The 19,839-nt window shown below is 39.3% G+C and overlaps 1 protein-coding gene across 1 annotated transcript in view; it reads right to left on the minus strand.

Moving 5' to 3' along the window:
• The window catches only part of CTNNA2 (catenin alpha 2), a 1,322,153-nt gene that overhangs the window by 58,454 nt on the left and 1,243,860 nt on the right, over positions 1–19,839 (minus strand). The window contains exons 14-15 of the mRNA XM_049856958.1: positions 15,636–15,749; positions 5,098–5,279 (exon numbers count right to left, since the gene is read on the minus strand). Of these exons, the coding sequence (XP_049712915.1) occupies positions 5,098–5,279; positions 15,636–15,749 (296 nt within the window). The remainder of the gene's footprint in view (positions 1–5,097; positions 5,280–15,635; positions 15,750–19,839) is intronic.

Consider the following 19,839-nt stretch of genomic DNA (forward strand, 5'->3'; position numbering starts at 1 on the left):
CATCATTTCTTCTTCTACCAGCTTTCCCATGCATATGAGGTGACTGAAAATACTATGGCTTGGGTCAGGTGCACCTTAGTCATCACAGTGACATCTTTGCTTTTTAACACCTTAAGTCGTCTTTGACAGCACATTTGCTCAAAGCAATATGTCATTTGATTTTTTGACTGCTGCTTACTTGGGCACTGATTATGGATCCAAGTAAAATGAAATCTTTGACAAGTTAAATCTTTTCTCCATTTATTATGATGTTGATTATTGGTCCAGTTATGAGGATTTTTGTTTTCTTTATACTAAGATGTAATCCATATTGAAGGCTGTATTCTTTGATCTTCATCAGTAAGTGCTTAAGTCCTCTTCGCTTTCGGCCAGCAAGGTCGTGTCAACTGCATATCAAAAGTTGTTAATAAGTCTTCCTCCAGTCCCAATGACACATTCTTCTTCATATAGTCCAGTTTTTCAAATTATTTTGCTCAACATGCAGACTGAATAAGTATGGTGAAAGGATACAACCCTGATGCACACTTTTCCTGACTTTAAATTATGCAGTATCCCCTTGTTCTGTTTGAAAGACTGCCTCGTGGTCTATGTACAGATTCTGTAACAGTAAAATTAAGAGTTCTGGAATTCTCATTCCTCACAATGTTATGCATAATTTGTTATGATCCACACAGTGGAATGCCTTTTCATAGCCAATGAATCACAGGTAAAAATCTTTCTGGTATTCTCTGCCTTCAGCCAAGATTCATCCGACATTGACAATGACACCCACTGTCCCATGTCCTCTTCTGAATTTGGCTTCAATTTCTGGACATTCTGCGTCGATGTACTGCTGCAACCAATTTTGAATGATCTTCAGCAAAATTTTACTTGCATGTGGTATTAATGATACTGTTTGATAATTTCCACTTTCTGTTGGATCACCTTTCTTTAAAATGGGCACAAATATGTATCTCTTCCAGTGGGTTGGCCAGGTAGCTGTCTTCCAAACTTATTGGCATAGATGAATGAGCACTTCCAGCATTACATTCGTTTGTTAAACCATCTCAGTTGGTATCCTTTTAATTTCTGGAGGCTTTTTTTTTTTCTTTTTCGCTAATGTCTTCAGTGAAGCTTGACCTTCTTCCTTCAGTACCATTGGTTTTTGATCATATGCTACCTCCAGAAAAGGCTGAATGTAGACCATTAAGAATTGAGTTGTGTCCTCCAAAAATGCATGCCAACTTGGCTACTCCATGATTCCTAGTATTGTGTAGTTGCTCTCCTTTTTGTAATTGGATGTAATTTTCTTACATGTTGTAAATCCTAACCTCTATGATGTTAATGAGGGAGGATTAGAGGCAGTTATGTTAATAAGGTAGAACTCAATCTACAATATTATGTTGTATCTTGAATCAATCTCTTTTGTGATATAAAATAAAGAATCTAGCAGAGAAGAGAAGGACCTCACTACCACCAAGAAAGAAGAGCAAGGAGTGAAGCATATCTTTTGGACCTGGGATCCCTGTGTTGAAAAGCTCTTAGACCAAGGGATGATTGATGACTAGGACTTTCCCCCAGAGCCAGCAGAAACAGAACACATTATTCTGGAGCTGGTGCCCTGAATTCAGACTTCTAGCTTCCTAAACTGGGAGAAAATAAATTTTTCTTTGTTAAAGCCATCCACTTGTAGTATTTCTGTTATAGCAGCACTAGATAACTAAGACATCTACCAATTCTGTTTGTTACAGTGACTGTGTATCCCTTCCATGTTCTTTTGATGCTTCCTCGCTAGTTTAATTTTTTGTCCATAGAATCCTTCAATATTGCAACTCGAGTCCTGAATTTTTTTTTTCAGTACTTTCAATTCGAGAAGTGCCAAGCATGTTTTTCCCTTTTGGTTTTCTAATTCCAGGTCTTTGCCCATTTCATTATAATACTTTACTTTGTCTTCTTGAGCTGCCCTTTGAAATCTTCTATTCGGCTCTTTTACTTCATCATTTCTTCAGTTCCCTTTAGCTACTCTATATTCAAGAGCAAGTTTCAGAGTCTCTTCTGACATCCATTTTTGTCTTTTCTTTCTTTTTACTGGCCTTTTGCTTTTTTCATGTATGATGTCCTTGATGTCATCCCACAACTCGTCTGGTTTTCAGTTATTAGTGTTCAATGTGTAAAATCTATTCTTAAGATGGTCTCTAAATTCAGATGGGATACACTCAAGGATGTACTTTGGCTCTCATGGACTTATTTTAATTTTCTTCAGCTTCAGCTTTTTTTTTTTTTTTTTTAGTCAGCTTAAACTTGTATATGAGCAACTGATGGTCTATTTCACAGTTAGCCCCTGGCTTTGTTATGACTGGTGATATTGAGCTTCTCCATTGTCTCTTTCCACAGATGTAGTCAATCTGATTCCTTTGTATTCCATCCGGTGAGATCTACATGTATAGTTGTCATTTATAATGTTGGAAAAAAAAAATTTCCAATGAATAAGTCATTGGTCTTGCAAAATTGTATTATGCGATCTCTGGTGTTGTTTGTATCACCAAGGCCATATTTTCCAACTAGTGGCCCTTCTTCTTTGTTTCTGAGTTTTGCATTCCAGTCACCATTAATTATCAATGCATCTTGATTGCATGTTTAATCAATTTCAAGTGGCAGAAGTTGGGACAGATCTTCAGTTTCTTCATCTTTGGCATTAGTGGTTAGTGCATAAATTTGAATAATAGTCATATTAACTAATCCTGTTTGCAGGTGTGTAGATATTATCCTGTCACTAACAGTGTTGTATTTCAGGGTGGACCTCGAATTGTTCTTTTTGACAATGAATGAGATGCTATTCTTCTTTGTCATTCCCATATGATTGCACAATTCAAAATGGCAAATATCAGTCCATTTCAGCTCACTAATGCCTATGATATCTATCTTCAAGCATTCCATTTCATTTCTGACAACTTCCAATTTTCCTCGATTTATACTTCATACATTCCACATTCTGATTACTAATGGATGTTTGCAGCTGTTTTTTTTTTCTCATTTTGAGTAGTGTCACATCAGTAGACAAAGGTCCCAAAAGCTTTACTCCATCCACATTATTAAGGTCAATTCTACTTTGAAGAGGTAGTTCTTTCCCAATCACATTTTGAGTGTCTTCCAACCAGAGGGGCTCATCTTCTGGCACTTTATCAGATGATATTTCACTGCTATCCATAAGGGTATTATTGGCCCATTCTTTTCAGACGTAGATCACCAGGTTTTTCTTCCTAATCTGTCTAAGTCTGGAAGCTCTGCTGAAATCTACCCACCCTGGGTGACTCTGCTGATATTTGAAACACCAGTGGCATAGCTTCCAGATTTATAGCAACACACAAGCCACTACAGTGGGCCAAATTGACAGATGAGTGGTGGAGACTGTTCTTAAACACTATTTATTTTTTTGTGAAAGAAATCTGTGAAGTAGACAAAGACTAACTTGATGCACAATTTGAACTTCTAATGAATTTGATGACATTTAAAAGTCCCAAAGGTCACTAGTACCCTCATAACACTAAAGTCATTCCACTGAAGTAAAAAACAATTTAAAAATATTTGGAGAAAGGGCCAAGCAATTTCACTAGTACATATTGTTTAGAGGCAAAGGGTAAAGGGAATGAGACAGAGATGTTCCATATTTTATTAAAACCTATAATCAATTCCAGCCTTTTCTTATGAAACACATTCAGCAGCCATTAAAAAAAAAAAAAAAAAAAAAAACTGTCACCCATAAGGTGAGGTTTTGACATTGTCATATATCTTAAAAAAAAAAAAAAAAACTGAACTCTTTGCCTTGAGGTCAATCCTGACTCATAGCAACCCTGTAGGACAGAGTAGAACTGCTCCACAGAGTTTCCAAGGAGTGGTTGGTGGATTTGAACTGCCGACTTTTTGGTTAGCAGCCAAGCTCTTAACCAATATCCCACCAGGGCTGTCATATAGCTTAACATAATTTTAATAACAAATCCCATCTTGAATCACTAAAACATCTTTATGTACATGTTTGTGTGTGTTTGTGTTTTCCAGTAAAAATAAAATGTCTACAATCAAGAAATAGTTTACATTCGTATAGCGGCATAATTGACACTTACATTACCTTTGTGGACTTTCCAACTCTCTTGTAAAGCTGGTGGGACAAATGTTGTTTTCCTACTTTGCAAATAAAGGAAGGAGACAAGAAGAGACATGTCCCAAATCACCTGGTGTTCTGACTCAAAATCCAGGGATCTTTTCATTGAGCTTTGCTCCCCCAGGGTTTGCCCTTTCTGTGGTAAGAAAGGCAGAGATGCCACGTCCACTAAAGAAGAGACCAAAACGCAATGGCAGAAACAGCAATGACGCCTGGTGAAGAAAGGCTCCTCACAAAACGTTGACTGGTCTCTTGATTTATTAAAAGTACTGTTCAGAACAAAAAAGAATAAAACTTACACAATTTTTAATTTCCCTGTCAAAATGATGGAATCTCAGGTTGTTGAACCTTATTGTTTGTATGTAAATAGAAAATGTGAGCTGAAATTAATGCTAGATTACTAGTTGGCACTAAAAGGTATTATATACACACATGTACACACATGTGTATTATATACACACATATATATTCTTCCAAAGGGAGGTTAACAAATCTTCCACCTTATCTTAAAATAATATTTAAGCATATTACACAAGAGCATAAGCCAAAGATCAGTCATTCCTCCCCTGGGATTTGGTTTTATGACTGACTTAGGATCCATAAATAAAACAATCATGATTAGAAAAATAACTCAAACATAGCAACGATCATGAGGATGGCACATTATAGGGCATTGTCTCGTTCTGTTATACATAAGGTTGCCATGAATGGGAGTTGACTCGACAGCAACTAATAAGAACAACAATAACAATTATAAAAATGGACCTGTCCTCTTTACGAACAAGACCTACCTTCTGGGTAGTAGATCCAGATCTACTTACACAAATAAATTTTCTAATACCATCACCTTGCTTCGATGCAGTAGTTTCATTTTCCAGCATACTTTCACATGCTAACATACTCTACTACACTTGTGGGCTTAAAGGGAAAAGCTTCAGCTCCATGTTGCTGGGCCTCACCTGGTGAAGTCCGTCATCTCCATCATGATCATGCACATCTGCTTGGCCAATACAATGATATCATTGCCACTGTCATCCCATTTAGCCACTTCAGCATCCAGCTTGCTTTTCTCTTGGTGGAAGATCTCCACCTGCTCAGCTATCTTTGCCTTCTCCTCCTGGGGTAGTTGCGCCATGATGGCCTGTGTGGGTTATAGACAAAGTGTCACTAATGGTGACAAAGGAACGTCAGGCTGTAGGCTTACTCGGCCCCTGTGGACAGCAAAGCCTGTCATGGACAAGGGTTATGGTTTCCCTGCCATTCTGGGAAATACATCTTCTCCATTCTAGGAACTGCCAAAAGTAGTCTGGTGAAGTCCCCAAATTCCTCCTTCCCCTGCTCCCACATATGAAAACCACAGAGAGATCCAAAGGTGTGCACACAACGACAGTAACAGAACTTCTCTGTCACTTCGATGACATATGTTTGTTCAAAAGAATCTATTCTTGACAATTTTTATATTTGGTCTCTGCAGACTTTTACCAGATGAAAGAATGCACGTCTTTCAACACTGAAATCTGTTCAGAGAAGGGAAAAAAGAAAAAAAGGCCTCCTGTCACCGGGAAAGAGAGGGATTTTAAGCATTATCTGAGCATCCAAGTGAGGTGGGGCAGCCAGACTTTCTATGAGTGTGTATAAAGGAGTCCACAGTTTGATGCCAAACAAGAATTCCATACCCAGGGCATTTGCAGGGATGGTTTGCCTATTCCCAGCCCTCCTCCCCTTCTCCCTAGAAATGCTGGGGTGACTATGACTCCCTCTTGTGAAGGCAGGGGAAATGTGGAGCAAAAGTTGATTTTCAAGAATTGCCAGGTAAGGGGAAGTAGAAAAAGGGGAACTATTTGTTAAAAACCATTTATGTATCTGGCCCTGAGTGAAACATTTGACCTCACCTCACTGCATCCTCACAGATCCTATACGACCTGCTTCAGGGACAAGAGTAGGTATGATAGTTACTTCAGCATTACCATCTCCTTTGTTCTGGGATCTAAGCATTCTCCAGAAGGGAGACCCAGAGAACAAGTAAAATAACACAAGACAGCTGCTTCCTGAATTGTAAAACTCCTTCTAATGTGCACGCATTGTTTAGGGTGGCAACTGAGGTCTAATAGGAGTGTTAGTGGACGTGAGGTCAGCAACACTGGGCTGGACCAGGTTCTGTCACTGACATGGGTTAAGGCCTCATCACTACATGGATCAGATCAATTTTTTTTTTCAGCTAGCTAAGACTATAGTAAATGGGCCAGTAAATGCAAAAGTGTTGTTCAAACTAAATGAAAGTAAACATGCGTGGAATTATCGTTAACATTATATGATTATCATTGCTGTCTTTAATTTTACTTTCTACCTACCCTCTAGTTTATTTCTTAGTTGCCACTAATGGAGAAGGGATAGAATCAGAGTTGATGTAACTTTTTATAAAAGAACATTGATGCAATTCCTTATATACAAGCATGTATGTTGAGTACTGTGATAAAAACTTTACTTATGTCATATAATTTCATATATTCAGTAATCGTACAATTTTATTAATATGCATACTGAGGCCCAGAGAAATTACTTATATCCCCAATGTTACACAACTAATAAGCTGTATAAATCGGATTCAAACCCAGGTCTGTTAAAATCATTCTTAGCCATTGTACACGGCTGGATCAGCTGGACCAACATGCACAGCCATGCAGGTGAAGCACTGCACAATGGTCCCTGTTCCAATGTGGCAAGAGCTGCTGGAATCCTAAGTGCTGACCACCAGGTTATGCATCCTGGTGATGGGGCTTCATCTGCCTAGAAAAAGGGGGCTCTTTGTCTGATTTGCAAAATGCTGTTTTTGATTGAACAGCTGCCCAGAGACTACATCTTCTTACCAGTAGATAGCCATGCTCATGTGCATATGTATGATGGTAGATGGAATATGAGTGGCTATATATGGGCACACACATATGCATGTATCTATTTAAAAAAAAAAACCAAACCCGTGGCCGTCGAGTCAATTCCGACTCATAGCGACCCTATAGGACAGGATAGAACTGCCCCATAGAGTTTCCAAGGAGCACCTGGTAGATTCAAACTGCTGACCCTTTGGTCAGCAGCTGTAGCACTTAACCACTACGGCACCAGGGTTTCCATGTATCCATAGATACATACGCATACAGACATTTATATATTACAATATATTTTAAAAAGTCAAACTGGTACAAATACTACAGTTAATGTATTTAAAATACTACACTTTGAAAAGGATTTCAAAAGTATTTTTAAAACACTATTTAGAAATGTGCTTCATATATAAAAGACCATTATAAACTCAAATTTGCAACATTGTGTTAATAAAAAGGCAGCCATCCTACTGCACATTAAATACGTTTGGATTTGCAGAAATTAAATAGGTACTTACTCCTCTGATAACCTAATGCTGTCCTGGAGTTGTTTGCCCTTCTCATGCAGAAGAGCTAGTTGTGATTTACTTAGTCCTGGCAGGGCAGAAACCAGCATGATTTAAAGCATTTACTGGGTGCTACACTGTGAAAGAATCTTAAAACTACCCAGCCAACCTCCAGAATTCCAGTTCCCCGGGGGAAAGCAATGCAACTTTTACCACCCCAAAGGGTTAACTCATGTATTGAAGGGCGTATACTTCTCTGGCAACTATAAAAAAACCAAAACTCGTCCATCGAGTCGATTCCAACTCACAGCAACCCTACAGAACAGAGTAGAACTGCCCCATAGGGTTTCCAACGAGCATCTGGTGAATTTGAACTGCCAGCCTTTTGCTTAGCAGCTGTAGCACTTTACAACTACGCCACCAGGGTTTCCCTGTCAACTACAGCACTTGAAGTTTCATCGTACAATTTAGCATTTGAGTATCAACTGCCTTGCTCTAATCTCTACATAATTCCTGTAAATGTCCTACCTCTGACTCCTCTAGGAGCTTCCTTGGGGTAGATGTCTCAGCATCCTGCACAGCAGAAGCCCGATACATATGTTTAGACTGACTGCTTAAAACACTTTTCTACTCACTGCATCAATACAGTTCCAGAGAAGTTACCGGAACTGACATTTTCTAAAAACACGATTCTGAAAAGAGCTGGCTCCTTCAAAGCAGATTTGCAAAGGAAGATGCAATTTTGACTCAGGGGGTGACTGGCCTGCATAATGCACTTAATGGTGTGTGACTTCGGTGCGAGTGTCCTTCCATTTTTGCTCCTGCTTATGTCGCTAGTGATGAGCAGAGCCATTTCCTAAATATTCTTAAAATGCTCTTGGCTTTTAAAAATTCATAATTGACCTTTTCTGGAACTGGAATTTAAAAAAAGGTTATCTATAAACAGTAGATCACAAACTGCAAAATTTGCAAATTAATCAAATTAAAATTCAACACATGAATTTTAATTAGGTCTTATCAATGTAACTCAGCAGTTTGAAATGTTAACACATTAAAGCCATTCTAGCTAGGAAAGAGACCAGTCACATTCAAATCAAACCAAATCCAAAAATCATAACATGGAATTGTTCATTCCCTCAAACTAAGGAAACGGGAGAATAATAATTTTCATGGACAAAAGGAAATGGGAGAAATCAGCTTTCTGTTTGTGTGATCTGATCACCAGGGGCAGTCTGAGGGTTACTGCTTCTTTTATTCACAGTAGCAAAGCACAGCAATCCAGATTGTTGGTCTGCCTGATCTGGGGCCCCATGTCTGGAGGTAACAGAGACTTGAATCCATAAGAATTCCTACCACCCCATCCCAGACTCCTAAACTTTTCTCTGAGTAGCTAAACCATTTTGGGGATTAATTTTCTAAATTCTACCTATTAAGTTCAAGCTGAAACTGAAGAAAATCAGAGCAAGTCCACGATAGCCAAAATATGACCTTCAGTATATCCCACCTGAATTTAGAGACCATCTGAAGAATAGATTTGAAGCACTGAACACTAGTGACCGAAGACTAGACGAGTTGTGGAATGACATCAGTGACATCATCCATGAAGAAAGCAAGAGGTCACTGAAAAGACTGGAAAGAAAGAAAAGACCAAGATGGATGTCAGAGGAGACTCTGAAACTTGCTCTCAAATGTCAAGCAGCTAAAGCAAAAGGAAGAATTGATGAAGTAAAAGAACTGAACAGAAGATTTCAAAGGGTGGCTCGAGAAGACAAAGTAAAGTATTATAACGACATGTGCAAAGAGCTGGAGATGGAAAACCAAAAGGGAAGAACACAATCAGTGTTTCTCAAACTGAAAGAACTGAGGAAAAAATTCAAGCCTCGAGTTGCAATAGTGAAGGATTCCATGGGCAAAATATTAAAAGATGCAGGAAGCATCAAAAGAAGATGGAAGGAACACACAGAGTCATTATACCAAAAAGAATTAGTCGATGTTCAACCATTTCAAGAGGTGGCATATGATCAGGAACCGATGGTACTGAAGGAAGAAGTCCAAGCTGCTCTGAAGGCATTGGCAAAAAACAAGGCTCCAGGAATTGATGGAATATCAATTGAGATGTTTCAACAAACATATGCAGCACTGGAGGTGCTCACTCATCTATGCCAAGAAATATGGAAGACAGCTTCCGGGCCAACTGACTGGAAGAGTTCCATATTTATGCCTATTCCCAAGAAAGTGATCCAACCGAATGTGGAAATTATAGAACAATATCATTAGTATCACACGCAAGCAAAATTCTGCTGAAGATCATTCAAAATGGCTGCAGCAGTATATCAACAGGGAACTGCCAGAAATTCAGGCCAGTTTCAGAAGAGGACTTTCCGAAGAGGACATGGAGCCAGGGATATCATTGCTGATGTCAGGTGGATCCTGGCTAAAAGCAGAGAATACCAGAAGGATGTTTACCTGTGTTTTATTGATTATGCAAAGGCATTCAAATGTGTGGATCATAACAAATTATGGATAACATTGCTAAAAATGGGAACTCCAGAACACTTAATTGTGCTCATGACGAACCTTTCCACAGATCAAGAGGCAGTTGTTCGGACAGAACAAGGGGATACTGATTGGTTTAAAGTCGGCAAAGGTGTGCGTCAGGGTTGTATTCTTTTACCATACCTCTTCAATCTGTATGCTGAGCAAATAATACGAGAAGCTGGACTATATGAAGAAAAATGGGGCATCAGGATTGGAGGAAGACTCATTAACAACCTGCGTTATGCAGATGACACAACCTCACTTGCTGAAAGTGAAAAGGACTTGAAGCACGAAGATCAAAGACCACAGCCTTTGGTATGGATTGCACCTCAACATGAGGAAAACAAAAATCCTCACAGATGGACCAATGAGCAACATCATGATAAATGGAGAAAAGATTTAAGTTGTCAAGGATTTCATTTTACTTGGATCCACAATCAACAGCCATGGAAGCAGCAGTCAAGAAATCAAAAGATGCATTGCATTGGGTAAATCTGCTGCAAAGGACCTCTTCAAAGTGTTGAAGAGCAAAGATGTCACCCTGATGACTACGGTGTGCCTGACCCAAGCTATAGTATTTTCAATCACATCATATGCATGTGAAAGCTGGACAAGGACGACCAAAGAAGAATTTATGCCTTTGAATTGTGGTGTTGGTGAAGAATATTGAATATACCATGAACTGCCAAAACAACGGACAAATCTGTCTTAGAAGAAGTACAGCCAGAATGCTTCTTAGAGGCAAGGATGGAGAGACTGCATCTTACGTACTTTGGACATGTTGTCAGGAGAGATCAGTCCCTGGAGAAGGACATCATGCTTGGCAGAGTACAGGGTCAGCGGAAAATAGGAAGACCCTTAAGGAGGTGGATTGACACAGTGGCTGCAACAATGAGCTCAAGCATAACAACGATTGTAAGGATGGCTCAGGACTGGGCAACGTTTCGTTCTGTTGTGCATAGGGTCACTATGAGTCGGAACTTACTTGACGGCACCTAACAACAACAATAACACCTATTAAAAAAATGTGCAAATCACTGATACAAACCAAGAATCACTCATATAGCTCAGAATCTTTTCTTCAACCTAAATCACGAGGGGCTTTCCATGTGATTATTTTTCCAATATCAAGAAGAATAACGACTTTGGAAGTCTCTGGACCCCAAAGTGACAAGTGTGGGTATCTTAAAGGTAGAGCAAGTGCCTGACATTAAGGCTTCTAGTACAAGAATCTTTATAAGTAATGACTAAAGGGGCTAAAAGTCAAACTGCCCCTTTCTACCTCCTCGGTTTTGAGGCTAGATAATAAATATAAGTAGTTAAGGAGTGGATACTTTGAATCTTACCAATTTCAGGCTGTGAAGTGAGTTGGAAAATGGAGGTAAATTGTCCCGTTAATTCAAGTAAAACTCTCATTATTGCTTAAATTATTCTGTTCTTTCAGGTTAAATTATTTGGCTGGCCTTCTAATGGACGACTACCTCAAGCTACAATCAGCATCATCTTCATGACTAACTTAACAATCATTACAAAGTTATGTGAAAATCCTTGTGATGATGGTTTAATATATTTTACCATGCAGTTCTAATGACAGTATGTGTTAGAATACTGTGTATTCCTCTTCTATATACAATGAGATAAGGCTTGGTGAGGTTAAGAATGTTGCCCCAAGGCTACACAGCGTGGCAGAGCCTATATTTAAAATCGGGTCTGTGTGACTCCAAATTACGTATTCTATCACAAGGTTAAACGCCCAAGAGTTGTTGCTGACCAATTTTAACTATGTCAACCTGTGAAGCAACAGTGTTTAAGATGTCATGCCTAGGATCAAAAGTTGTGATCACTTCCACATTTTATCAGTTCACCACCGTCCATTCATTCTCCCTCTCTTCTTTTCCTTCTTTCATTCTTGTTTGAAATGTAGACAAGCAGCAGCAAGGGACACATAAAACAAATAAGAAATTTCAGAATTTGAGAGCAATGTCAGGAGGGCGGGTACTAAAAGCTTTTCTTCTACTTTAACCTTCTTTTAGATCAATTTGCCATTTGCATAGAGGAGGAACTTCTCTGAATGAGAACACAAAACAAGGCTATTAACAGGGGAGGTCTGGCTGCTGGAAAGAGCAGCTACCTCTCTCGTGCCACCTTTTGCCTCCTTCATGATTTTAACCAAGTTAACACAATTCACTGGTCAAAAGTTCGACCATCTATCACCTCAGCAATTCAAGGCACCCTCTTATTTCCAACTTAACAGCCATATTTCTATGTCTCTGACTAGTCATCATGTAATTAGAGGCTAAAACAGGCTGTCTCAATAACTAATGCTGTCTGCTGCAAGTTAATCACATAGATCACATGATGGACCTCAAAGACAAACCAGTGAGTGCTAGATCGGAATAATATTTTGCTGTATCTTGGACCATATTCATAATTCATGTTGAAAAGTCTTTCAAAAATGACAATAGGGTAAAGAAATAATAGATGATATACATAGGAGTCCTCTGACTTTTGTTTCAACTCACTGTCATTGACTTGGTGTCTAATATAAGTAAGGTGCATGAAATGGAAACACACCAGGACTCTACGCATCATTCTAAAATGCAGGACTAAACAAGATGGTGATTATAAATCAAGATAAGTTTTGTACTTTATGTCTCAGTCTTCGAGAAAACTGTATCTATACTGAGTTTCAGGCAGTCAATCAAATTGATTTTGAATTGAATAATGTTTGGATGAATTACTCAAACTCACCCTTTGTCACTGACATCAAAATGCTGGTTTTACTTAATTTTGAAGATGAACCGACTTGATTGATTGATTATATTGGTGTTAATCCAACACAGCCTCAAAAGACTCTATGCTTAGTGAAATTCCCAAATTTCAACATTTTTAGGGGAATAGAGCCTGCAAGGATTTTTCAAAATGGGGTCCCCATACCCCTTTATATACATTTCTACTATCACCAGCATGTGATCAGAAGGAATTTCTCTTCCAAAATACGATAACTATCACAGCCATCCTTGATTGAGCACTTAGTATATGTCAGATATTGCACTGATTATTTTTACAAATATTAAGTGTTAAATCTACAAAAGAACCCTATGGATAAGTCTATTATTCCCATTTTGCAAGTAATGGGACTGAAGCTCAGAGAAATGCTACCTCAAGCATGGGCTTCATCTCACCTTTTACAGTCCCAAACCAGGTCTACCTGAAATCAAAGCCAGTGCATCTTTGATATACTGGCTTTTACCCTCACATTCCTCCTGTCAGTGTGCATCGTTTATACATTCTGGGTCATTTCATTGTTGGGTGAGATTACCAGGACATAAATCAAATGAGAGGAAATAGGTTTTAGGTACAAAGTTTTTCTCGACTCAACATAGGCTTAGTCAGTCTCTTTTGGGTCCTCTTTATGTTAACCTCTGATTGACTGTTTACCACAGAGGTCTTATGCTTAATTAATATTCCTTTATAACGCAGCCCTACACACACTGCAATGCCAGGTCAAACATTTCATTCAGTTCTTAAGGCCTCTAACCAAAAAAACAAACCTGTTGTCATTGAGTAGAACTGCCCCATAGGTTTCCAAAGAGCCCCTGGTGGATTTGAACTGCTGACCTTTTGGTTAGCAGCTGTAGCTCTTAACTACTATGCCACCAGGGTTTCCTTAAGGTCTCTGGGGACCCTAAAAAGCCCCTCCTTGTAACTACTCCAACTTCACTCCAGTGGTTTCCCTCAACTCTGCCACAAAATTAAAGAGAAGTGGGCTCTTTTTTCTATGAAAAAAAAAAAAAACCTGTGTATTTCTCTTAGTTGCTTCACTTTTTCTACCTCCAGAAACTTAAAGCTCATAAGTTCTTTCACCATTCTTACTCTATAACTTTCCAGAGTTTCCCAATGCCCATCCTAAATTACCACCTGTTCTTCAGCCTTATGCTTCCTATTCATTGTGTTTTCTTAAATAAACATGGAGCATTAGAAGGTCTAATTCTCACTTATACTACGCTTTGATAGTTCTTACAACAAGGAAACAGCCTTTAAAGGGAAGAGAAACCCACCATCTTTTGGAATATCCAGGGATTTCACCTCCTGCCACCTGTCTTGATTATCTTTATTTCTCCTCCAGGAGGCACATTAATCTGATTGCTTAGGTTACAGAATTATCTTCGACCACTTGTGCTGGTGGACAGCATCACAGAGCATTCAAATGTTAAGCAGAGCTTGTGCTCTCACTGATGTTTCCTGCTCCATGACTTAAGCTAACACATTTCTAGTATGTGTCTGTCTTAGTTATCTAATACTGCTATTACAGAAATACCACAAGTATATGGTTTTAATAAAGAGAAATTGATTCTCTCACGGTCTACAAAGGTAGAAGTCCAAATTCTGGGGGTCGGCTCCAAGAGAAGCCTCTCTCTCTCTCTGTTGGCTCTTGAGAAAGGTCCTTGTCATCAATCTTCCATTGGTCTAGGAGCTTCTCAGCTCAGGGACCCCTGGGTCCTAAGGACGCATTATGCTCCTGGTGCTTCTTTCTTGTTGGTATGAGGTCCCCCGTCTCTCTGCTCCCTTCTTTCTTTTATATCTCAAAAGAGATTGGCTTAAGACACTATCTAATCTTGTAGATCTCATTAATATAACTGCCACAAATCCATCTCATTAACATCATAGCGATAGGATTTACAACACATAGGGATATCACATCAGATGACAAAATGGTAGACAATGATACAACACTGGACAGCATGACCTAGCCAAATTGACAGATATTTGGGGGGGACACAATTATCTATCCTGCAGGAGGTGCACTAATCTGATTGGTTAAGTTCCAGGATTATCTCTGACCATTTGTGCTGGTGAACAGAATCACAGAGCATCCAAATGTCAGGCAGAGCTGATGCTCTCACTGATGCTTCCTGCTTCGTGACTTAAGCTAACACTTTTCTAGTATGTGTCTCTATAATTCCTTGCTCTATCACATGCAGACAGATCTAGGGCTTCTGCTATGGCCACAGGTAGGTATGAGGAGCAAAAAAAAAAAGAAGAAAATGTGTCCTCTCTTCTCTGATGGTCTTAAACCAACAACGTAAGAGGCAGTCCTGTTTATCAGAGGTATGAAGTAATAGCTCTGCCAGTAATAAAGTACTACTCTGAGACCTCATTTGTCAGTGCATCTTGTGTTGTTGAAAAGCTTGGAGAATTAAACTAGAAAAATTGTGGCTGTGCCAATGCAAGATTTTGGCATTCTTGGGCCTGCCGGCCAGTTAACCATCCAGTCATGATCCTCAACCCCCATCAAAACCCATCATACACACCGTGTTTGGTTTGGTGTAACTGCCATGTTTCAAGTGATGGAGAAAGAGGGGAGCTGGATGGAATCAGGAACAGTGGTGGTTATTTCAATCGTGTACGATGTGACATGCTATAAAAAACCCTAGATGAGAGCAGAGATTTCTGAAACATGAATCTCTGGGTCTCAAGCCCATGGAATTCAGAAGAATTTCTCTAACTCTCCAGTCATTTTGATGAATGTAGCCCCTGTGCACCAAGCCAAAACCCTGGGTGTCCACTTACCCGTGCACTCTGCCCTGCAATGAGCTGGTCATCTTCAGTCTGGACACTTGTTCGGCTGCGTACATCATAATCTTCCTGTTCGAAGTCAGAATCGTCCTCTAGTTCTTCTGGTGTCTAAAGATAAGGAAGAAAAGAGAAAAACAGGCATAATTCCAAATGATAGCCTTCACCACATCCATGTACTTCTTTATTGCAAAGGCTAAACAGCCCCCAGAAAGCAGTACATAAAGTCTTAAATATAGGCTTGGTTATGTGGGTGGGTATTGGCTGGAATGGAGTCAGAAAAATCGAAATACTCTAACTTATCTTAAAAAAAAAATCATTTGTTCCTATAGATGCAGCAAGGCTAAGTTTAACTCTTGATGTAACATGCTTTCCAATTTCAAGAAAAAGCCCGTATTATTTACACACATGCAAGCATACGGTAAGATAGAAAATAAACCATCACCAACAAAATCTATACCCATAATTCTTCCATAATGTCTCTCCTGCTTTATTCCATCTCTTTTTCAGTCTTAATAAGCAAACTGATTGACCACCTCCAGGCCAGTGGCTAGACTTGATAAAATATCTGATTTGATCTCTAAGTAATGTAGTGTGTGGGTTACAAGTACAGATTCTAGAGACAAGACTGCCCAAATACAAACCCTTGCATGACTTTGGAAAGTTGTTCTCACCTTTCTTGGCTCTGGTTTTCTCATCTGTGAATTGACATTGATACTAGTAGTTAATAGTAGCTTATTAACAATAATTGATTGTTGTGAAGAATAAGTAATGACCTCTGTGTTCAGTGTTTGGCACATAGTATACATTTACAAAAGTTTGCTATCATTATTACTTAATATTTTGAAATCAATTGGTTCAACAAACAATTTTTAAGTGAAGCTACTGCTTGCTACAAACCCACTAAGGATTAAATAAGTCGTATAAAATATCAATTAAGCTGAAAACAATACAATGAAATAGGGATGGTTCCCTGTTTAAAAAAAAAAAACAACTTTTTTTTTTTTTTTCAGTTTTAGAGATGAGAAATTCAAAGTTCAGAGAAGTTAAGTCACTTGCCCAATGTCTCTGAACTAGTAAGTAGCAGAACCAAGATTTGGACCCAAACACCAAAGTTATCTGACTCCAAATACACTGCTCTTCATTAGTTGGCTTCTGTCTTTATTATTTGTTTTGTTGTTGTTGTTTTTAATTTTTTTGTTCACATTACAAATTAGACAAGAGCTGTAGTTATGTGATGGCTTCGAAGTGATTAGAATTCGATCAAGACCCAAAGTAATCAAAGTTAGGTCAAGATTCCTTCCAATCTGTACAGCCAATGTTGGGAAAAAATAAGAATAAATACACAAATCCAGGAATATAATACTTTGCCCATCCTAATGACACTGGTAATAGATAACACACATTAAGGGCTCACCTGTGCCTTTTACTGCTTTCTCTAAGTGTTTTGCACACACTAACTCATGCAGTCCTCATAACAGTCCAATGATATAGACACTATTTTCTCCATTTTACAGACAAGGAAACTGATGCACTAGAGGTTGTAGCATGTACAAAAGCTTCTAACTCAGGCAGTCTGAAGCCTGTACTCTTAATTACCATCCTTTGTTGGTTCTGAAAGGATGAGCTCAAGAGGCGGTGAGTATGGTCCACGACGGGAAGATAGTTCATCTGTGTAAGATTTTCAGCTCAACTATCCTTAACCTGAAAGTTGACAGTCATCCACAAACTGCCTGCTGACACACAGTTGCACCACCTTCCAGGGCTCCATCTCTCAAAAGGAAGGAACAGGCCACAAACAGTAGTAATGATGCAGCTATTCATTCCCCCTCCAAAAGGGTACATTTTTATTCTGATGGTTTCTTTGGCTACCTCAGTGTCATTAATCAGGTGTGGTTATTGATGAAGCCTTGAGATTGGTCAGACAGGCATAAAATGGGGTCCTTCATGCCAATATCACATTATACCTAGTAATTTTCCAAGCTTTGGCATATCCCTCTCGTTTTCCCTTTTGTCTTACTATCAAGCACATTAATATTCACTCCGTCTTCTACAGATACTCAATTTTCTTTCGCAGGAATATTGAAAAAAGGAGAGAAGAAAGGGGTTTTGTTCCCATACTTTATTAACTAAAGCAGGGGCAGGGTGGGCAGAACCTGGTTCAGATAACTGGGTGTATATTTCTTGTGGACAGAGACAATAATCTCTGATCCTTCCTCACTCTTCTGGAAGGTACTGAGGAACAATTACAGCAAGTTGGTAAATTCTGCTGACAGATGAGATGACAAGATTATAAACACTTTTCATCATTCGTTCTTGAAAGAGAAAAAAAAAAAAAGGAAAGCTTCGTTCCACAGAAAAGTAAGCAGATTATGACAGTGTCTATAGCACTGTGTCCAAACATTTCAGTGATCTGTGCATTTAGCAGATGAGTCAATGGCAAACTCATCCTGGCAGCATAAGGCTAATAATGAGGAGCTTTTAGTCACGTGACTACGGCTCAGGAACCAAAACAATAGAAATAAATAAATAAATGGAAGTATTCAAATCTGAATGTGGACCAGGGAACCCGAATATTTTTGCTCTGACTCTGCCATTCCTTAGAAGCACCAGCTCTAGTTAAAAACATGAACTCTGGGGTCCTCAGGTTGTTCCCCAGCTCAGTCCCTTCCTTGGTGCGAGTCCTGAAAAACTCACTTAACCACTCTGAGCCTGTTTACACACTGTATTAGTTATCTAGTGCTGCTATAACAGAAATACTACAAGCAGGTGGCTTTAACAAACAGAAATTTATGTTCTCACATTTTAGGAGGCTAGAAGTCCAAATTCAGGGTACAGGCTCAGGGGGAAGGCATTCTCTCTCTAGTGGCTCGGAGGAAAGATCCTTATCTCTTCAGCTTCTGTTTCCTGGTTCCTTGGAGACCTCCATGTGGCTTGGCGTCTGTCTCGCCCATCTCTGCTTGCTTGTTTGCTTGATTAATCTCCTCTTTTATATCTCAAAAGAGATTGATTTGAGCTACACCCTACACTAAATCCTGCCTCATTAACATAACAAAGACAACCCATTTCCAAATGGGATTATAACCACAGGCACAGAGGAGACAAGGACTTTCCTCCAGAGCCCACAGGGATAGAAACCCTTCCCCTAGAGTCTGTGCTCTGAATACGGACTTCTAGTCACCTAAACAAGAAAACACATTTCTGTTTGTCAAGGCCATCCACTTGTGGTATTTCTGTTACAGCAGGACTGGATAACTAAGACAATGGGCAAAGAGACTCAGAGTGGTTATGTGAATTGTCCAGGACTCACACCTAGGAAGCCACAGAGCTGGGACACAGCCTGAGGGACCCAGAGCTCTTGCTTTGAACCATCACAAATACCACCGGGCAAATGGAGGAGCTTAAAATATTTTCTTGGGCCTTAAACATTCAGCCAACCCATCCAAGCCATCCATATAAATAGTTCTGTGCATGTGCAGTTTGCCAATTGCATGTAAATGTGTCTCCTACTCGCACAGTTATTTTTTGAATTACTCGTTCTCAAAAGTATGTTATCTTTTTCACTGGTCAAGAACCTCCATAAATTAAATGAAACATGGAAATACAGGGATGATTTTATAGGGTGGATGAATCACCAAGCAGCGTAATTCACTGAGCTGGAGGTTGGAAAGTGAGGGTCAAGCTTCATTTTGCCCTCATGTATGCTCGAGGAAGGCATTTAAAAGGCCTTTAAACAACAAACAACACTTTGGATCTAGTCCTGGTTCCCTGTTTTTACTGCTATTAGAACTATTACTAGGACAATTACTACTGTTTAGTTGTAAAAGTGAGTCTTATCTGTAAAATGGTACGATTAAATTATTTGACCTCTAAAGTCTCTCCCTTCTAGAAGTCTATGAGATTAACTTGCTCTGATTGTAGAGGCCCAGGTACCTCGGGGGCGAAAGCAGTTTACAATAGACTGCTAACCTAAAGGTTGGCAGATCAAACCTACCCTGTAGTCCACACAAGACAGGCCTGGCTATCTACTTCCATCAAGATTACACGGGGTCACCATGAGTCAGAATTGACTTAATGGGATAGGTTTGGTTTTGGTTTTATTATAGAGGCCCAGGAAAATCATGTGATTTGTGCAGGGTCCCACTGCCTGTCAGTTGCAGAACAGGATCAAGCAATTGCTCTCTGGTTCCCAACCCAATGC

This window comes from Elephas maximus, chromosome 17, assembly GCF_024166365.1.
Source record: "Elephas maximus indicus isolate mEleMax1 chromosome 17, mEleMax1 primary haplotype, whole genome shotgun sequence".
Taxonomy (NCBI): domain Eukaryota; kingdom Metazoa; phylum Chordata; class Mammalia; order Proboscidea; family Elephantidae; genus Elephas; species Elephas maximus.